General features: G+C 41.5%; 1 protein-coding gene across 2 annotated transcripts in view; it reads right to left on the reverse strand.

The window, feature by feature from the left end:
* Nucleotides 1-17,667, reverse strand: part of RPN2 (ribophorin II) — a 54,445-nt gene that overhangs the window by 35,629 nt on the left and 1,149 nt on the right. For both annotated transcript variants that reach the window (XM_019750214.3, XM_019750213.3), the window contains exons 2-4: nucleotides 15,016-15,209; nucleotides 4,101-4,196; nucleotides 3,379-3,554 (exon numbers count right to left, since the gene is read on the reverse strand). In XM_019750214.3, coding sequence (XP_019605773.2) covers nucleotides 3,379-3,554; nucleotides 4,101-4,196; nucleotides 15,016-15,209 — 466 coding nt within the window. The remainder of the gene's footprint in view (nucleotides 1-3,378; nucleotides 3,555-4,100; nucleotides 4,197-15,015; nucleotides 15,210-17,667) is intronic.

The following is a 17,667-nucleotide window of genomic DNA, read 5'->3' on the forward strand; positions in this document are numbered from 1 at the left end:
AAAAAAAAAAAAAAAAAAGTACATATTTGTCAAAAATTCAAACATTCTAAACAAGCAAGTTAAAATTCCTATAACACCTATCCCTAAAAGACAACTATTCTCCAATTTATTTTTAACTTAATCATATATTGTATACATCTTTCCATTCTTATTAACAATGACATAGTACCGCACTGCTTAGATGTACCAGAATTTACTCAGTCTTCAACTGATAGACATTAAATGTTTACTAGGTCCTACAACGCTGTAACTGATTATATATATATATATATATATATATATATATATATATATATATATATATATATATATATGCTTTTTACAGATATGTATTTTTTAATTTATTGAAATTAAATCCCCAGAACAAATTAGCTATTTGAAAGTGAACAATTCAGTGGCCTTTAGTATATTTCACAATGTGCAATTATTTCTATCTAATTCCAAAATATTCCCATCAGTCCAAAATAAAACCCTATACCCATTAAAGCAGTTTCTTCCCAATTCTCCCTTCCCCCAGTCCCTGGCAAGCACCAAGCTACATTCTGTGTCTACAGATTTACCTGTTCTGGGTATTTCATATAAATGGACTCATACAATATGTGACTGTTTGTGTCTAGCTTCTTTCACTTAGCATGGTTTCAAGGCTCATCCAGATTGAAGCAGTTATTAGTACTTCATTATTTTTCATGGCTAATTCATATATTTTTACCCACTTATAAGTGTATTTCTGTAAGATAAACTATTTAAGGTAGAATGTGGTAGGTATGTGCACGTAAGATTTTTTATTAGATTCTACTCTCTTAATGCAAGTAACTTGGAAAATGTAAACAATGCTTTTCTGGGTGGAATGGAGAAAGCTGAGGACCCCTGGTGGTAGAACCAGCGGCTGCTCAACCCCAGAACAGTTTCCTAATTCCCAAGAGAATTAGTGCCTTTATGTCAAACCACCATTTAGTAAGTCAGTGTTGGGGAATGTAGAGTGAGGATCTGTCTGCTTTTATTGAGATCATAACAATTTGGATTCCCTCCATGGAAAACTAATTCCATTAAGATGACAAGTTGGAAAACAGAGGCGTCACAATCCACGGACAGAGAAGCCCCAGAGTATTCAATGACTCCTATGGGATGCTTGTTGTTATAATGCACTTGAGAAAATGAAACCTGCATTTCCAAACAAGATAAAATCCTACATCTGCCCATGATAAATGCTGAGCCCAGATAAGGCTGCTAGGATACCCTAGAAAGAACTTTTCAATTAAGATATCGTTTTTCTCTTTTTTTAGAACAAGTGTGTGTCATGTTGGTAACAACCTCAGAAGTTTATAGAATGAAATTAATCCCCTTAGCGTTTGAAAAGTTTTGCCACCGGCTTTAATTCCTTATTCCCCAGCCAGCAATTTATTTCCTTCTGGAGTACTATATTCAAACACTGAGAAAGCAGATCCTTTCTTGCTAAAATACAGCAGATGATTCAAAGAAATTGGATTATGAAGAGACTACAATGGCACTTTTTCAGATGCTTCATTCAAACCTACAAATAATTTTTTCCCGTTCTAGACAAGTTTATGAACATTCATTTCCTAGAATCTGCCCACTTAAATGTACAAGGTCCACTTAGAAGAGTCCTAATTTGTATCACATTTCCTTACAGTAGTCCTGTGAGACAGATATCATTCTCTGTTTTACATATGAAAACACTGAAGGTGAGGGAGGTTAAACAGCCTGCTCATGGTCAAAGGTATTAAGTAGAAGAGTCTGGATTCGAACACAGTGCTATCTGATCCCAAGGGTGTTCTCTTTCTGCCTGTAAACTTTCTATAAGAGAGCAGAAACACAAAAGTATAGTTTCAGCCTTTATTAACTCTTTGTTGGACACCTACCACGTGCCACGTTCTATGAGCTCTGCAAATAAAGACGTTTACAATCTAACATAGAAATAACTACAATACAACCAAGGAGGCAACCAGCTCTCTAAGAAATGGACCTAAGAAGGAAGTATGCTAGAAGAGAAGGAACTCCATTTGTGGCATGCCCACTAAAAGTCAGGCTCTGCACTGGGCTCTTCACATGTATTATCTCACTTAATCCTGACATCTGTCCTAGGATGCAAGGATTATTGGTCTCATTTTAAATGAGGCTCAGAGAGGTTGGTAACTTGCCCAAAGTCACAAAGCAAGGAAGGAACTGAACTGGTGTTCAAACCCAAGCCTAACTGACTCCAACATGGAGGTACTTTCTTTGTACTTTTTCCTGTTCTGGAGTTTTGAGGAGGGAGATTTCCCTTTTTGCTCGGAGGGAAATGGAAAGATTTTTCTATAGAAGGTGGCATCAGAGTGAGGCATTGACAATGATATCACGACATGAGATGGTGATAATTGAGGTGGCATTCCACAAAGGATTCTGAGAAGAGATCAAAATAACGTAACCTGAAACCAAAGGACCACGAGGGCCAAACCCTGGGGAAAGTGTGTACAAAACCTTAGCCCTGGGAAAAGAATCAGCCTCCAAGTCACTGATTACTGGCCTTGTGAACGAGCAGGTGTGAGAGTGACAAAGAGAACGTCACCACTGACTGTGAACGCTGGCCTTAACAAAGCTTCAAATTTAGCAACATTTTGGTTCTTGCAAAAAAACCCCAAAAAACCATGGGAAACAACTGAACTATTCTGCAATAGGGAATTTGTGTCACCGACCGCTTGCTAAACAATTAACAGGAGTCCAGGTGCTCTACTCTCTTTCAAGGGTTGCAATTAGGGGGACACATAGAAAATAAAAAGTACATATACGGTTTTAAATGAGGAGTTTTTAAAAAAACTACGCCTATTGTACTATCGCTTTTAAGTTTAGTAAATGTCCTTAGGTCTGTTACAACATTGAAACTTGTAAGAAACAGGGAAGTTGCTCTGAGTTCCTTTCCTGTCTGGTGCTTGTGCTTCAGCTAAGCCTTTTGCAGAGCAGTAGAATCTCGGTCTGAGAATACTCTCCCCTCTGAGCACCCACCCACCTCTCCCCGCAGGTGCCATCTCTCACAACTTGAAGGAATCCATAAGCCCTGCTTCAGTGCAGAGCGTCCAGCCTCCCCCAGACATCTCCTACCCTTGCTTCTGCCTCTGACCTCACATGGTAATTATGTCTCCACGTGACAGTGTGTTTATGCTCCGACTCAGTATTTTCCTTCTGCCTGGGCAGCTCGGGGAAGACTGTGTGAGCGGCCGGAGGACAGGGACCCTCCCTGCCTGAGTGCACTATTACGTAGAGCAGCGCCTAGCAGAGCACTGGCACATAGTAGGTGCCCTGAAAATACTTGCTGACCCATGGATGAACCCTCTCAGGATAGTACCAGACACAAATGAAGCCTGAGAAGTACTGATGACTTACGCTAGCACAGTTTCTTCCTTGCTGAGGCGAGAGGTAAGGGCGCTGAGTGCTTCTTGGGAAGCCAAGGGAAGGCCAAGGCCGCTCAGGGCTGCCACGGCGTGGTAGATCTGCGTAACAGACGAGTCTTCACTGACAGCTGCCAGAAGCAGATCTTTGGTCTCATTTGAAATAGAGATCTAAGAAAGGATCGGCAGACACAGAGTTTTAGAACAGGTGCTGGCAATTTGTGGCAGGCATCCCAAGGATGGCATGCAAAGCAAGTGCCAGAGTCACACTACCTGCCTGGCATCTGATCGCTCCCCCTCGACTTCTCAGACACCAGAATTAAATGTTTTCAAAACCATAACACAACACTTGAAAAGATTCTGGCAAGTCACTTGTCTACTTACATGGTTCTCCGACGTTCAATAAAATGAATTTCCAGAAATCTGGTATGGGGTATTCTTTCTTTACTTTGAACATTTTTAAATGTTAGAGAGAGATAGAAATTAAAATCAAGAATTCCCAGAAGAGAGGCAACTATAGGAAAAAGTTATTTAAATTCATGGAAAGTGAAAACTCAGGGAAAAAAATAAACTATACTTCCTTAAAAGAAAATCACAAAAATGGAATTCCCACCATCACTAATGGATTTTTACTGTTAAAAAAAAAATCTGACATGACCCTCCCTTTTTAAAACTACACAGTTTAATGTAAATATATACGTAGGAAGCTGGACTCACCTCACACCCTGAGAGGGCCTGGCTGGACTGGGCAGCGTAGAAAAGGGAATCCACGTTGCTGGGATCAAGGTTTGATTTAATGAAGGTGCATGCTTTCTAAATGAGGGGAAAAAGTCAATGATAAGTGGTGACATGTACAGTGATACGGAAAAGTATCCATGTGTTTTGGACGACAAGTAAAATTCTAAGCAATCTATGATCTATGATGGCTTAAAGTATGAGCTGCACAAGATTTCATTTTTCAAGCAATTCTTTTCCATAGGACACAAAATTGCTGATTTCAAAGAAGGAGCAACAAACCTGAGGACTCTAGTCCCTCTGAATCCTAGAAAGGAAGGAAAGCAACCACTGCCACTGATCACCTGCTCTGGTTATGGCCTGTGCAGGGTGCTTATGAAGCTCTTCCATTTAATGGACATAAGGACCCTGTGGTAGACAGTATCATCCCCATTTAACAGAAAAAGAAACTCAGGCTTGGAGTTGGTAAATAACCCGATGAAGGTGACAAAGCTAATTAAGTTGCAGAGTGGTTCCTGTGATTCCAACTGTACTGGAATCGCCGCTTTGATGTCTGCAAAGCTAAGCCAGGTTGAACACATCTAAAATAAGCTTGAAACCTTCTACTTTTTCACCTGGACTTTCTAGCTCATGTATGGGCATCACCAAGCACTCAATTACCTAAAGCAGAAACCTGGGACTCCTTCTTGACCCTCCAAGCCTATCGAGTCTATTTCCCTTTCATTTCTCAAACCCAATCCCCACCTTCTGGTTCTCTCATTGCCTTATTTCAGGTCTTTGCCATTTCTCACCTAGACTGTCAAAATGATCTCCTAACTGGTCCCGAGCCATGCTGCTTCAAGAGTGGTCTTTACAAAATACAAATGTGACCATCTTACTTTGCTTTTAAAACCCTTGGGTGGTTCCTTATTATCTTCAACACGATCCGAAGTTTCGGATCCAGCATAACATGCCCTCATGCCTGATCCTCACGCTGTGCCAGCTTCGTCACAGCCCCACCTCCAAACTCTTACCCTGCAGCCCACTGCAGCTCCCCAGATATACTATGCTCTCGCCCTTTCTGATTTTTGACCCTGCTACTCCCCCTGCCAGGAGCACTTATCTCTCGTCTGCCAAACCCAGACTTATCTCCATCTCTGCTCAGACCTCACTTCTTTCAGTGATTCCAGAAAGCCTTCGGTGACATTCATCCCAGGACAGGCCAGTAGCCCTCCCTCCCGAGTGCTCCCCCAAAACACTTACCAGACTGTACTAACTACCTCCCACAGTGACTAGTTACCTGAGAGCAGAAACTTGATGAACCCCCATCACAGTGCCTGGCACAGAGTAGGCACAGAATAAAACCCACGCTACTTCTACTACGACAAACTCTAAGCAATATTATTTAATAGTTAGTTCTGTTGCTAAATATTTTCATTGAGGCAACATAAAATTCCGCTATTCAAAATGAAATGGTAATAAAAATAGGTAAAAGTAGAGGCTCCTGGGGAGCAGGCCAGGCAGTAAGGCAAGGTGGGCCATGCAATGGACTGCTGCTTTTCACTAGTAGCTGTTCTGTATTACCTGATGTTTTATATGTGCATGCGCTACTTCAACCAAAAAACTTAGAATGCACAAATTAGGGCTGGGAAGAAAATCTATTCAACAAGTCCTCGCCGTAGAATGTGGGTAAGCTATGCTTTGTCGCCATCTGGTGTTTAACAGTGGAACGACAGCACATGAGGCCCCAAACAATGATTACGGTCACGACGTACCACTTTTCAAGCACTGAAAATGTGTCAAGCGCTGTTCCAAGTTCTTTATGTGCATTTTTCACTCAGTAAGGGGACCTATGCATTAGGTCCTCTAATTATCTTAAGTTTAAAGAAAATAAAACAGGCCTTAGAGAAGCAAAGTAACTTGTCCATGGTCACTCAGCTCTTCACGGAGGAGCTGAAATTAAACCCAGGCAGCCTGGCTCCAGAGTCTTAAGCTAGACAACCTCCACCTTTCAAGGACCCACTAAAACTGATCTGCTCTGCAGTAAAACCAGCATCATGCCTACTCTAATTCTACACACAGAAAAAGCAACGTAAACAGCACCAGCGGTCAGTGGCTTCAAAGCTCAGAATGTCGACAGGAAGGTTTTAAAGCAGCAGAAGTGGGAGACCTTCCTGGACTCAGGAAGCCCACCCACTGCTGAGGTTTCAGTTGGCTACTTTCAGGGCATTTGTAATTCCAACTCCAGTTGCCCTCCCATGTTCCAGACTCATTTTCCCAATTAAAGGCTGAAAATCACCCCCTAAATGCCCATTCCTTACCTGCACCCCTCCAACTTTCTGTGCCGTGTTAATACTATTATCTAAACATCCTCCTGAGCAAAAAATAGTGCTTTCCTCTACCCACCCTTCCCTGCAACTCCCTGAACTGAATTGGAAACCAAATCCTATAGAAAAGACAGTAAACTCACTCTCAGCTGCCTTTCCTCTCCCTATTTCCTCCATTAACAGCTCCCCACTACTCGTTTCCTCTCAGACCATGCTTTGTCATCTTGCCAGACCTGTTATTGTGTCATGTTACCGAGGATCCTGGCGGGAGCCCCCCCCCACCACCACATCCTTGGTAACTGGGCTCCCTATAACTGTAACTGGGCAGTATTTTTCTTTGAGGCTCCTAGATCCCTAGATAAGAGTCACTTTTATTGAGAACTATAGTTTTAGGATCCCGGGTGCACTTCTTACCACACCCCTCTGCTCTAGCTGTCCTGGACAATCAACTCATTGCCCCCAAAATACAACAAGCACTTTTGCGGCCCAGGGTTAGTACAGGTTGTTCTCTCCATCTGGAGGCCCATTCATATAATTAATTCCACTTCTCCCTCCTACTTGGCAACCTCCTTCAGTGCAGGAGGTAACTCAAGACTTATTTTAAAAATAAAACTTCCCCTGACGCATCTCTCCCTCCAGCTGCTACCTTTTCTCTTCTCATACAGCTCAACTTCTCTAGGGAGCTGCCTAACGCCTAGGTCTTCATTTCCTCACATCCACTCGCTCCAACATGGTTCTGCCCCATCACGCCACCAGTGACCTCCAAACTGTAAAAGCCAAAGGACATTTCCCAATGCTCATTCCCTCAACACCTGACAGATGATTACTGCCTCATTCCCTTCACTTCCGAGAATCCCCCACACTCTCCCGGCTCTCTGCCTACTTCTCTGGTAGCTCCTCAGTTTCACCCTCTTCTGCCCGGCCATTCAACACCAGAGTTTTTTAATCCTTAGGCCCACTTCTCATGCATCCTCTCTCTCCATAGGCAATCTCATTCAGGCCCATCCATACTGTGTATCCCCGAAAATAAGACCTAGCCGGTCTTATATTATAGTAAAATAAGACCAGGTCTTGTACTAATTTTTGCTCCAAAAGACGCATTACAGCTGATTGTCCGGCTAGGTCTTATTTTCGGGGCAACACGGCAGCTTCGTCCAGAAACTCTATCCAGGTAATTCTCAGATTTGTACCCCCAGCCCAGACTTCTCTCAATCGCCACTTACATAACTCAAAGGCATTTCAAGCTCAACATGTTGAAGACCAAATTCATGATCTTTCCCACACAATCCTAATTCTCTTCCTCTGTTCCTTCACATCTTATGCCCAACCATCCATCCATGCAACAAGTCAGAATTCAGGGTGCTATCCTCTGTACCCCTTCTGCATTCAATCTTGCTCTGTACCCCCCGCCATAGTCTGTCCTCCACAAAGCAGGAGAGAAATCTTTTCAAAATAAAAATCGGATCCTGATCCTTGCTGCTTAAAATCGACTGCTTTTTAAGAGAAAGAGCAAAATCTTTCCGATGGACCGAGGCTTGGCCCCAGCCTTCCTGTGTAGCTTTCTCCTCTCTCCCCGCCTCTGTTCGACACACAGAACTCCTTGCAGTCTCTCAAATGTCACCTACCCGCTGCCTGCACAGGTCCTTTGCACATGCTACTCCTTCTGCCTCATGTCCCTTCCTCCTCTGTCTCTCGGGTAACTCCTACTTTCCCTTTAGAATTCATATCAACCATACCTTCCCTCATTCAACAAACAGCTACTGAGTGCCTACCACATGCCAGCCGCTATTCTAGGCACTGGAGATACACAATCGATGCAGTGAACAAAGTTCCTGCCGTCAAGGAGCTGTAATTTAGGGGGACGTAGAGTAAAATTGAAGCTCAGAACTTCCTCGGGAAAGCATTCCCTGACCAGGTCGAAGTCCCCCATTTTCCACTATAGAACTCCTCTATTTGTAACACCGGTTATCTCACCTCCATAAAACTTACCATGGTTACAGATATTCATGTATATATTTGATTACATGACTAATGCCTGTCCCCACTACTAGAGTACACATTCCAAGAGGACAGAGGCTCTCTCTTCTGTTCAACAATGAATCCAGCGCCTAGCACCATGCCTAGTACACAGCAGAAATTTACTAAGCAAATTGTGCAGCAGCCAGGACAGATGGCAACTCCCCTGGACAAGGTTGGGGCTTACCTAAGTTTTCTCGGCAGGCAGGATGAGGGAGCCGCTCCCACTGCTGGACTCCCATGGTACTTTCCATATATCATGTGTATCTCTTTGTACTCAGCACCTGGTTTCACTATATTGGTACTTGTCTCTCACTAGATAATGAGCTCTGTTGTCTTCTCTACACTTAGCACAATGCCAGCACATAACAGATGCTCCATAAATGATTACAGCCTGAGAATGTCTGATTCTCTGCTATCCCAGCAGCCAGCTGAAGGACAGGCCCTTAACAAGCACAGAGTACTTGTTGAATTGGAAACAAATATACTCACCTTTATATGCAGTCACCATGTGACAGACACTGAGCTAAGAACTTTATCTTATTATCTCATTTAATCTTCACAACCCTCTAAGGGATCACCAGTTTACAGATAGGGAAAGTGCTTGATTGACAAACAACCCGTGAACACTGTCTACTGCTTCCTGATTTCAGTCAGGAACAAGTAAGACCATCACAACTTTTACCATAGTATGTATCCCATTTACCTATTTTCATTCAAATGAATACAAAACCCCCATTATTCTTGTCTTATAAAAAGCTAAGTGATATCTATAAAATCACCATTCTCATGTGCTTATGTTTTCTAAATATACATATATAGCAACTGACTAAGAAAATGAAAAATGTTCACTTTTCATAACTCTTCACTCTTTAGGCTTCTAGCTGGATTTGACCCTTAAGGCCAGTTTGTCAAACCCTCTAAAATCAACTTAAAATCAACTGTCTTTCCTCACTCTGCTACTCCCAGAGCTGCTTTCTATTCTCATTTGCTTATTAAACCCCATTCCTCCCAGTTTTGCTGCTAAAATCTCTGTGACAAAAATAACCAAAATCTCATCTAAGGACCTATCTGTGAGAGCAGCCAACTCAGGGCATCTAACAGGGCTGAGGAAGTTCTTTCTGCTCGGCTGAAAGTAACAGTTAAGCTGGACACACACCACTCCATGGCAGTGGCAGTAAGGGAGACTTTCCCTCAATGGACGGACTTCGTGTGCTCATCCAGGAGGGAAATGCAACAGCTCTGAAACCTCCATGCAACTCCCTTCCTTCTATTACTTACAATGCACACACTGCAGAATCCCCATGGCACATTTCACAGGTGATTAGAAGAATGAAGTGTGTGATTCACCCATTTAGTTTCTGATTAAGAGGCACATTTAGAGAGCTTTCATTTCTATTAAGCTCAAGTTTACGATTCATTCATTCAATAAATATTTGTTGCGATCAAATATATGGTGATGGAAGGAGAACTGACTCTGGGTGGTGAATACACAATGGGATTTATAGATGATGTATTACAGAATTGTACACCTGAAATCTATGTAATTTTACTAACAATTGTCACCCCAATAAATTAAAAAAAACATATGTGTTGAACATCCTCTGTTCGTCAGGCATTAAACAATGGGGATGACAGTTTGTTAAAAAAAAAAAATAAAACAGTGATGTACATTAACTGCTACTCTATATAACAGTATTACTAGTAAGAGCTAATGATTATATACTGACCACATGCCATCACCATGCTAACTACCCGACATACACCACCTACATATACCAGCTGAGTACTGTTATTATCTCCCTCTTACAGATGAGAAAACAAAGGTTCAGAAAGCGGCACAGGTCACAGTCGCGCAGCTGTGAAGTCAGTATCTTGAAGCCAAGCCACTTGATTTTAGAGTCTGGATTATAAACATGAAGCCACAGCTGGCCTAATCATGTAATTATCCCAAATCACACTGGACTGCAGCTGTCTGGATGGCTCCAATCTTCTATCTTCAGCCCTGACTAATGTACCTTCAAACTCATCACGTCAGCAGAGAACACCTTTAGGGGTATGTGTTCAACCTAAATCCACATGAAACTCCAAGTCCTGAGACAGATACAAAGGTATGACTCTGGTTAAAGTGAGGATACCTCATTCCTCCATCATCTCCTTCAACTGAATCCTACGGTTCCACAGAAGTTTGAAAAGCACCAGTAGAATTCTCATCCAGCATTCAAACCCACCAAAATTTAACAGTAACCTAATATTCCAATTTCATCTCCTATACCTTCCAATGCAAAACCTCTACTAGTCAAGACTACTCTGCTACTCTCCCAATCTGTTCTCTCTCTGCCCCGGGCAGTCTACAGAAACTGTAGGCCTTCTATACAGTATAGTGTAGTATCTACACCAGACAGTGTCTGAATTCACCTGAATAAGTTATAAATAGAAGCAAACAAGTTTCAATATTAATAATGATGAGATAGCTACCATTTGAAGGGCCTTTTGTGGGCCAATCACCTAGTAGGCATGATACAATTTCACTTTATCTTTATAATAATCCAGTGAGGAAGTCATCATAACTCCTCTTTTATAGAGAGATGACACCAGAATTAAATACTTGGGCTAACTAACTCTGATGCCTGTGGTCTTTCTTTTGAGCTGAACTAATTTTATTCGGAGGTACATTCACCTAGAGGGTTTACAACAATATGATTATGAGTAAAAGTCTGTTTCCTTAATACAGTCAGGCACAGGAAGGAAACGGGCAGGAGTAAGAGATCGCTGTCAGGAAGAAATATGAGTAAGTGTGGATCCCATAGATCAGGGATTAGCAAACTTTCTGTAAAGGGCCAGAGAGTAAGTATTTTAGGCTTGCTGGGCACACGGTGTCTTTAGTAACTATTCAACTCTACTGTTAAAAATGTAAAAGCAGCCATAGACGATATGTAAATGAATGGGCATGACTATGTTCCAGTAAAACATTATTCACAAAAACAGGCTTCAAGTTGGATTTGACCCTGGGGGCCAGTCTGTTAACCTCTCTGCCACACGCTATTCTGATGATGGTTGGCAGACATTGGGCTATTTACCTAACCTCTCTGAGCTTCCATCTCATCCTCTATTACAACATAATATCTCTGACCACATAGAATTAAGACAATGAACTCAAGATAACATATCCAGTGAGCCGGCACATATGAGGCATTCAATAAATAATAGCACTGGTTGAGTCTAGTCTGGGACAGGAAATATAAAAGATAAACCTAGGATAGAAGAAACTGTCAAAGACTACTGGATCACATAAAAACAAATAAAACACACACAGACATTTTGGCCCACTGGCAAAAATTAGACATTTTAAGCATCAAAAATAATAACAGCTGCAATGGATTGAAAGACATCAATTGGGACTGCCAGCTCTGGCCATGACAAAATTAAAGGTATTGAACTTACCCTCCTGCCATAAATAACTATAAAACTGAACAAAATATATAAAGTTGAGACACTGGATAACAAGGCTATGAACCGTGAAAGAAAGTAAAAAGTATGACAATGACAGCACAAATAAGGGGAGTTTAAGTATAAAAATACATTGTTATAAGGTTCTTTCATTACAAATAACAATGCAAAATAATAATTCAAAGTATACTGATAAGTTAAAATGTATATTACAATACAGCAACCACTAAAAAAAAATAAGAAGAGCTAAAAAGCCAGTATGAAGAGACAAAATGAAATATTAAAAAAATAATCTAAGGAGAAAGAAAATAATATAAATAGAAGACAAATAACAAGACGGCAGGCTTAACCCCAACAATACAATTAAATTAAATATAAATAGATTAAACTCCCCAATTAAAAAAATAGAGACTGTCAGACTGGATTGAAAAACAAATCCCTACTATATACTGTTTACAAGAAATAGATTAGTCTGACACCTGAATTCACTGGCCCAACTTTATCATAACTTAAAAGTGAAACTGGATATTATGTATCCACTGATAGGAAGTATACAGTACCACCTATGAAATATTTCTGTCAAGAAAACTGACCCTGAATATAATTAAGCTTCAAAAGCTAACTATCAGTTTACAGGAATACAAGAGATAGGGAAATATGTCAAAAACAGCATGAGGATACAATCAATCAAAGGCAGATGGTGGAAAATTCTCTGGGACAAGTGACCTGTTTTTTTCCACAATAAAAGGTATTGATGGGGGGAGGGTGTTCATAGATGAAGAGTCTTGAGAAAGCAATAAATGCAATGTATGAGCCTTGTTTAGACCCTGATTCAAATGAACTAACAAACAAACTTTTTTGAGGTAACTCTAGATAGCTGAATGCAGACCAGGAATTAAACTACATTAAAGATTATTGTTGGGGTGGCCAGATGGCTCAGTTGGTTAGAGCACAAGCTTTCAACAACAAGGTTGCTGGTTCAATTCCCACATGGGATGGTGGGCTGCACCCCCTGCAACTAAAGGTTGAAAATGGCAACTGAACTTGGAGCTGAGCTGCGCCCTTCACAATTAGACTGAAGGACAATGACTTGGAGCTGATGGGCCCTGGAGAAACACACTGTTCCCCAATATTCCCCAATACAAATTAAAAACAAAATATTATTGTTACTATTACTAGGTGAAACAAAAGAATTGTCATTATGTTAAAGAAGTTCCCATTAGAGATACAAGTAAAATGGTATGCTTGGTATTTGCTTTAAAACACTCCTGCATAAAAACATAAGCAGAGGTAAACGCAATAAAAACAGCAAAATGTGATGTTCAAGCTGGCACATGGTACAAGGAGGGTCATGATAAGTTCTCGCCACTTTTGTGAATGTTTGAAAACTTCCATAATGAAAAGTTGAAATAAAAGAGTTGCTGTTCTTTTAACTTCCACTAGACTGTAAGCTTTCTGAAGGCAGTGATTATGACTGGTTCACCACTGTATGCCCAGGGCCTAGCGCGGGTGTTCTGTAAACAACTGCTCCATGAACAAGGAGTTCATACTAAAGTGGGATTACTTGTCAATCCAGTGGCTCAGGACACTCACTACTCTGCTCAGAAAAGGAACCTTGAAGGAAGTAAACCAGAGCCAGAGAGGATCACAGGGCAACCCTGAGCCAAAGGGCTCAGGAGTTACCAGCCACTAAAATACATTCCTTCTCTGAAGGATTCTACTTCTCTGACCTGTCAACCCAGGTACGGCCAGGTGACTTGCTTTAAGCAATGAAATGAGAAGGTAGAAAGAACTGCAACGCATCTCTTCTGAGCAGAAGTTTTAAGAGCCATGCTTTCATTGGCCCACTGCACAAGCTCCAGACAGAGACTATTTCATCAGGCTCAATCCCAGACTGAAGAAACATGAACAAAGCCCCAGCTGACCCATGGTGGCCACACAGTATGAGCAGAAAATAAACTTATGTCATCAGCCCCTGAGATTTGGGGTCATTCCTATGTCAATACAAGAAAGGGAAGGCAGAATTCTAAAAATGCCATCACTGATTATTCATTTAAACTCCAATCTAGGAACTGCTATGAAAGGATTCTGCAGATGTAATTAAAGCCCCAAGTCAGCTAACCTTAAAATTCAGAGATTATCCAGGCAGTCCTGACCTAACCAGGTAAGTTGTCCAATAGCAAAATGTTTCTACAGCTGGTAGCAGAAGAGTTTGAGAAATGTGAAGAGTAAGAAGGACTCATCATACCATTACTGATTTAAATGGGGAGGCGGTCACATAAGAAGAAACGTGGGTGGCACTGAGAAGCAGGGAGCAGCCCTTAGCTGAGAGCCAGCAAGAGAAGAGGGACCTCAGACCTACAACCATAATGCAGTGGATTCTGCCAATACCCTAAAGGAACTTGAAGCAGATTCTTCCCCAGAGGCTACAGATAAAAGCCCAGCCTGTCCAACACCTTCAATTTGACCTTGAGACACTAAACAGAGAGGCCGGCCAAGCATGCATGGACTTCTGACCTACAGAACTATCAGTTAATGAGGACTGTTTTAAATTGTTAAGTGTATGGTAATTTGTTGGGCAGCCATAGAAAATCAATACACAAGGCTGATACATGAGAAACCCGGCCCTAATTTCTTACCCTAGCTATCCATGCTACTGTAATGAATAAAATGTAAATTTACTTAAGACGGTTCCTAAATCAGGAAAGCTCTTCATCATGATGCATTTTCTTCATCAAAGGTCCAAGAAGCATATCAAAACTGCCTGATACAGGGATAGTGACTGTTGAATAAATCTGAATGCCCCCCCATCTTGAATCCCTTTTTTAGTAGCCAGACACACTCGGCACTTAGCAAGTATGTGTGGTAGTGTACAGTCTCACTCAGAGCTGCAGTACACGTTTCTGGAGGATCTATGTCTTGCTCTTCTTTATAGTCTGCTAAAACCCCTGGCATGGGCCTCAACATACATTAGACATTAAATAAATAAAAATTGTCAGATTGATAGAAGTTATTTCTTATATCGTATTAACCTTGGTTATCCTCAAATGAGCAAGAGCTAGTTATGACGTACACAAAAGGAACACAGTGAAGGGAGGAGGCCAGCAAGACAAAAGCGGCCTTACCTTTACATCTGACACCTGGGCACCAAGGCTGCTGAGTCCCACGATGGAGTAGAAAGCAGATTCCAAACTGGTGAAAGGGCGGTCCAGCGAGGCTTTCAGTCTCTCCACGTCATGCTTGGTGAGGTAGTGAGTGGGCGTCAGAGCCTGGGCGCTGGCTATGATTGTCAGAGCCAACAGGAAGACAGTGCTTGAACCTTGGGGGGAAATAACTATTAAACACACGCCACACTATTCGGGCGTGTCTATGTAGATAGTTGCACGGTCTCAGAACCAAATCACGTAAGGCAGGGGAGGGAACCATAAATGCTAACCTAGAGAAGGCTTAGGGATGTGGTGGGCGCTGCCTTCTCCTATCTGAAGGGTCGTCCTCCCAGCAGCCTCTAAAGCACAGGACTCGTCACACCGTTCCTGTTCCGAGCACATTACTAACTCCTGTGCCTCTCAGAGCAGATCCAAGCCAGAATCTTCATCATGGCCTTGCCCGCCTCTGAACCAGATCTCTTCTGTTTCTCTTCCCTCATCAGCGGCTCTCTGGCCTCCCGTCTATTGCTCTAAGGAGCCATGTCCTTTCTACCCAGCACTTTCATGCTTCCCCCTACTTAAACTTTGCTTAATTTTTATTTTCAGATTCCAGTTCAAGTATCTCTTCCTTAAGAAGCCCCCAACAGCCCTTCCTTAAGCGAGGTCCTCAGTACTATAAAGCAGTGAAGAATGTGGCCTCTGGGGCCAAGTTAAAATCCTAGCTCTGCCATTTATTAGCAATGTGATTGTGGCAGTTACAATGTGGCCAGCCTGTGCCTCAGTTTCCTCAAGTGTAAAACAGGATAATAGTACCTACCTCAGGGTTATTAAGAACATTATACGAGTTAATATACAAAGATCTTAAAATATGACTGGCATTCAACAAGGGCTATCTAATCTTAGCTGCTACTTCTATTATCATTGTTATTTTTGTTGTTGCTATGTCCATTCATAGCAAACACTATACTTCTAGACAGTATTTTTCACAACTATAATAGTGGAATGTCTGACGCCTCTGCTAAACTACAAGCTCCATGAGAATAGAGACCGTTTCTCTGGTTCATCCTAGTATTTCCAAGTTTTGCACACTGCCTGGCACGAAGTAGTACTAAATTATAAATTAGTATTTGCTGAATAAATGGAAGTAAAATTAATCCTCATCTATTATGCTCAGGGGACAGAAAGAAGTTACAGGAGTGGTAGGTTCCACTTCTCATTAAACATACACACACGCGCGCACACACACACACACACACACACTCACTTTAGAATGGGTTGTATGACGAATTGTCTGCTATTTAACAGTAATCACTGGGCTAACGTTAATGGTCCTAAATCCTATGCATATAGTGTAAAACTTAGTTTGAACTACAACACTTTTAAGAAAGGCATTATTATATCCATTTTACAAATAAAACTGAGAACCAGAGTAGTTCGCGCAGAGCCAGTCTTGGACTCAAACCAGGTCTAACAATAGTGTTCAGATTCCACTATTTTTCAGAGAATGTTGTAGAAGGGATGCCTACCATGGGGCATGAACATTAGTTGTATTTAAGTCCTTGTGTGTGTTAAATAATCTAAAAAATGTGAAAGCTCTTGTAAAAAAAAAAGAAAAAAACTAGAAAGAGACCTATAATATGGAACATTTCACTCATCAAATATTTACTGAATGCCTACTATGCACCAAACATTGACTGTTAAAGATACAGCAGGAAACAGAACAAACAAACTCCCCCCAACCCCATGGAGCTTACCTTCTAGTGGGAAAAGAAAAATATCACACAAAATAATGAAGAGGCATTATTTATCATGTTAGAAGGTGAAACGTGCTAGAGAGAAAAATAAAATATAGACGGAATATCTGAGAGGAGCTGCAATTTTAAATACAGTAAGCCTAACTAAGAAACAAAGATACTGTGGTAGCCCTGAAGGAAAAGGAACAAATCATGAAGATATTTGGAGGGAAACAAACCCAAGAAGAAAAGCAAGTGCCAAAACCCTGAATCAGGATTGTTTCTTTACATTAGCAAGGAAAACAATATGGCTAGAGAGGAGTAAGCAAAAGGTGAGATGCAGGAACAAGGTGACAGAGGTAGCAGAGGCCAAATGCAAGGACCTTGCAAGTCATTGTAGGAATTTTGGCTTTTACTGAGCAAGATGGGAGCCACTAGAAAGTTTTGAGCAGATGAGTGATTTGATTTACATTTTAACGGGATCACTGTGTTGGCTACACAGGAGCAAGGACCAAAAGAGGGACACCAGTTAGGAGACTATTGCCATAATCCAAGTAAAAAGATGATGGTCCGAGCCAGGGGGCAGGAGTAAAGGTGGTCAGAATCTGACTAGAATTCATAGTTAAGAGCCAGAATTCCTAATGGATAGAAAGATGTGAGAATGAGAAGTCAAGATACTAATGCTGAATCCCCAGTGCCTTGTGTACAGGCATGTAACTCAATATATTAAGATCTAGTGAAAGACTGGCATTTTCCCAGCTAGACTGCAAATTTCCCTAACACAGCATCTGTGTCAGAATCTTAATCTTCCCACCGCACATTAATGATAACAATAACTTTTTTGGCTAAAATTAGCACACTTCACATGTGTCAGGTATGCCCAGACTATGCTAAGTAT

The sequence above is a fragment of the Rhinolophus sinicus genome, chromosome 13, assembly GCF_057876585.1.
Source record: "Rhinolophus sinicus isolate RSI-liver-muscle chromosome 13, RSI-T2T, whole genome shotgun sequence".
NCBI lineage: Eukaryota > Metazoa > Chordata > Mammalia > Chiroptera > Rhinolophidae > Rhinolophus > Rhinolophus sinicus.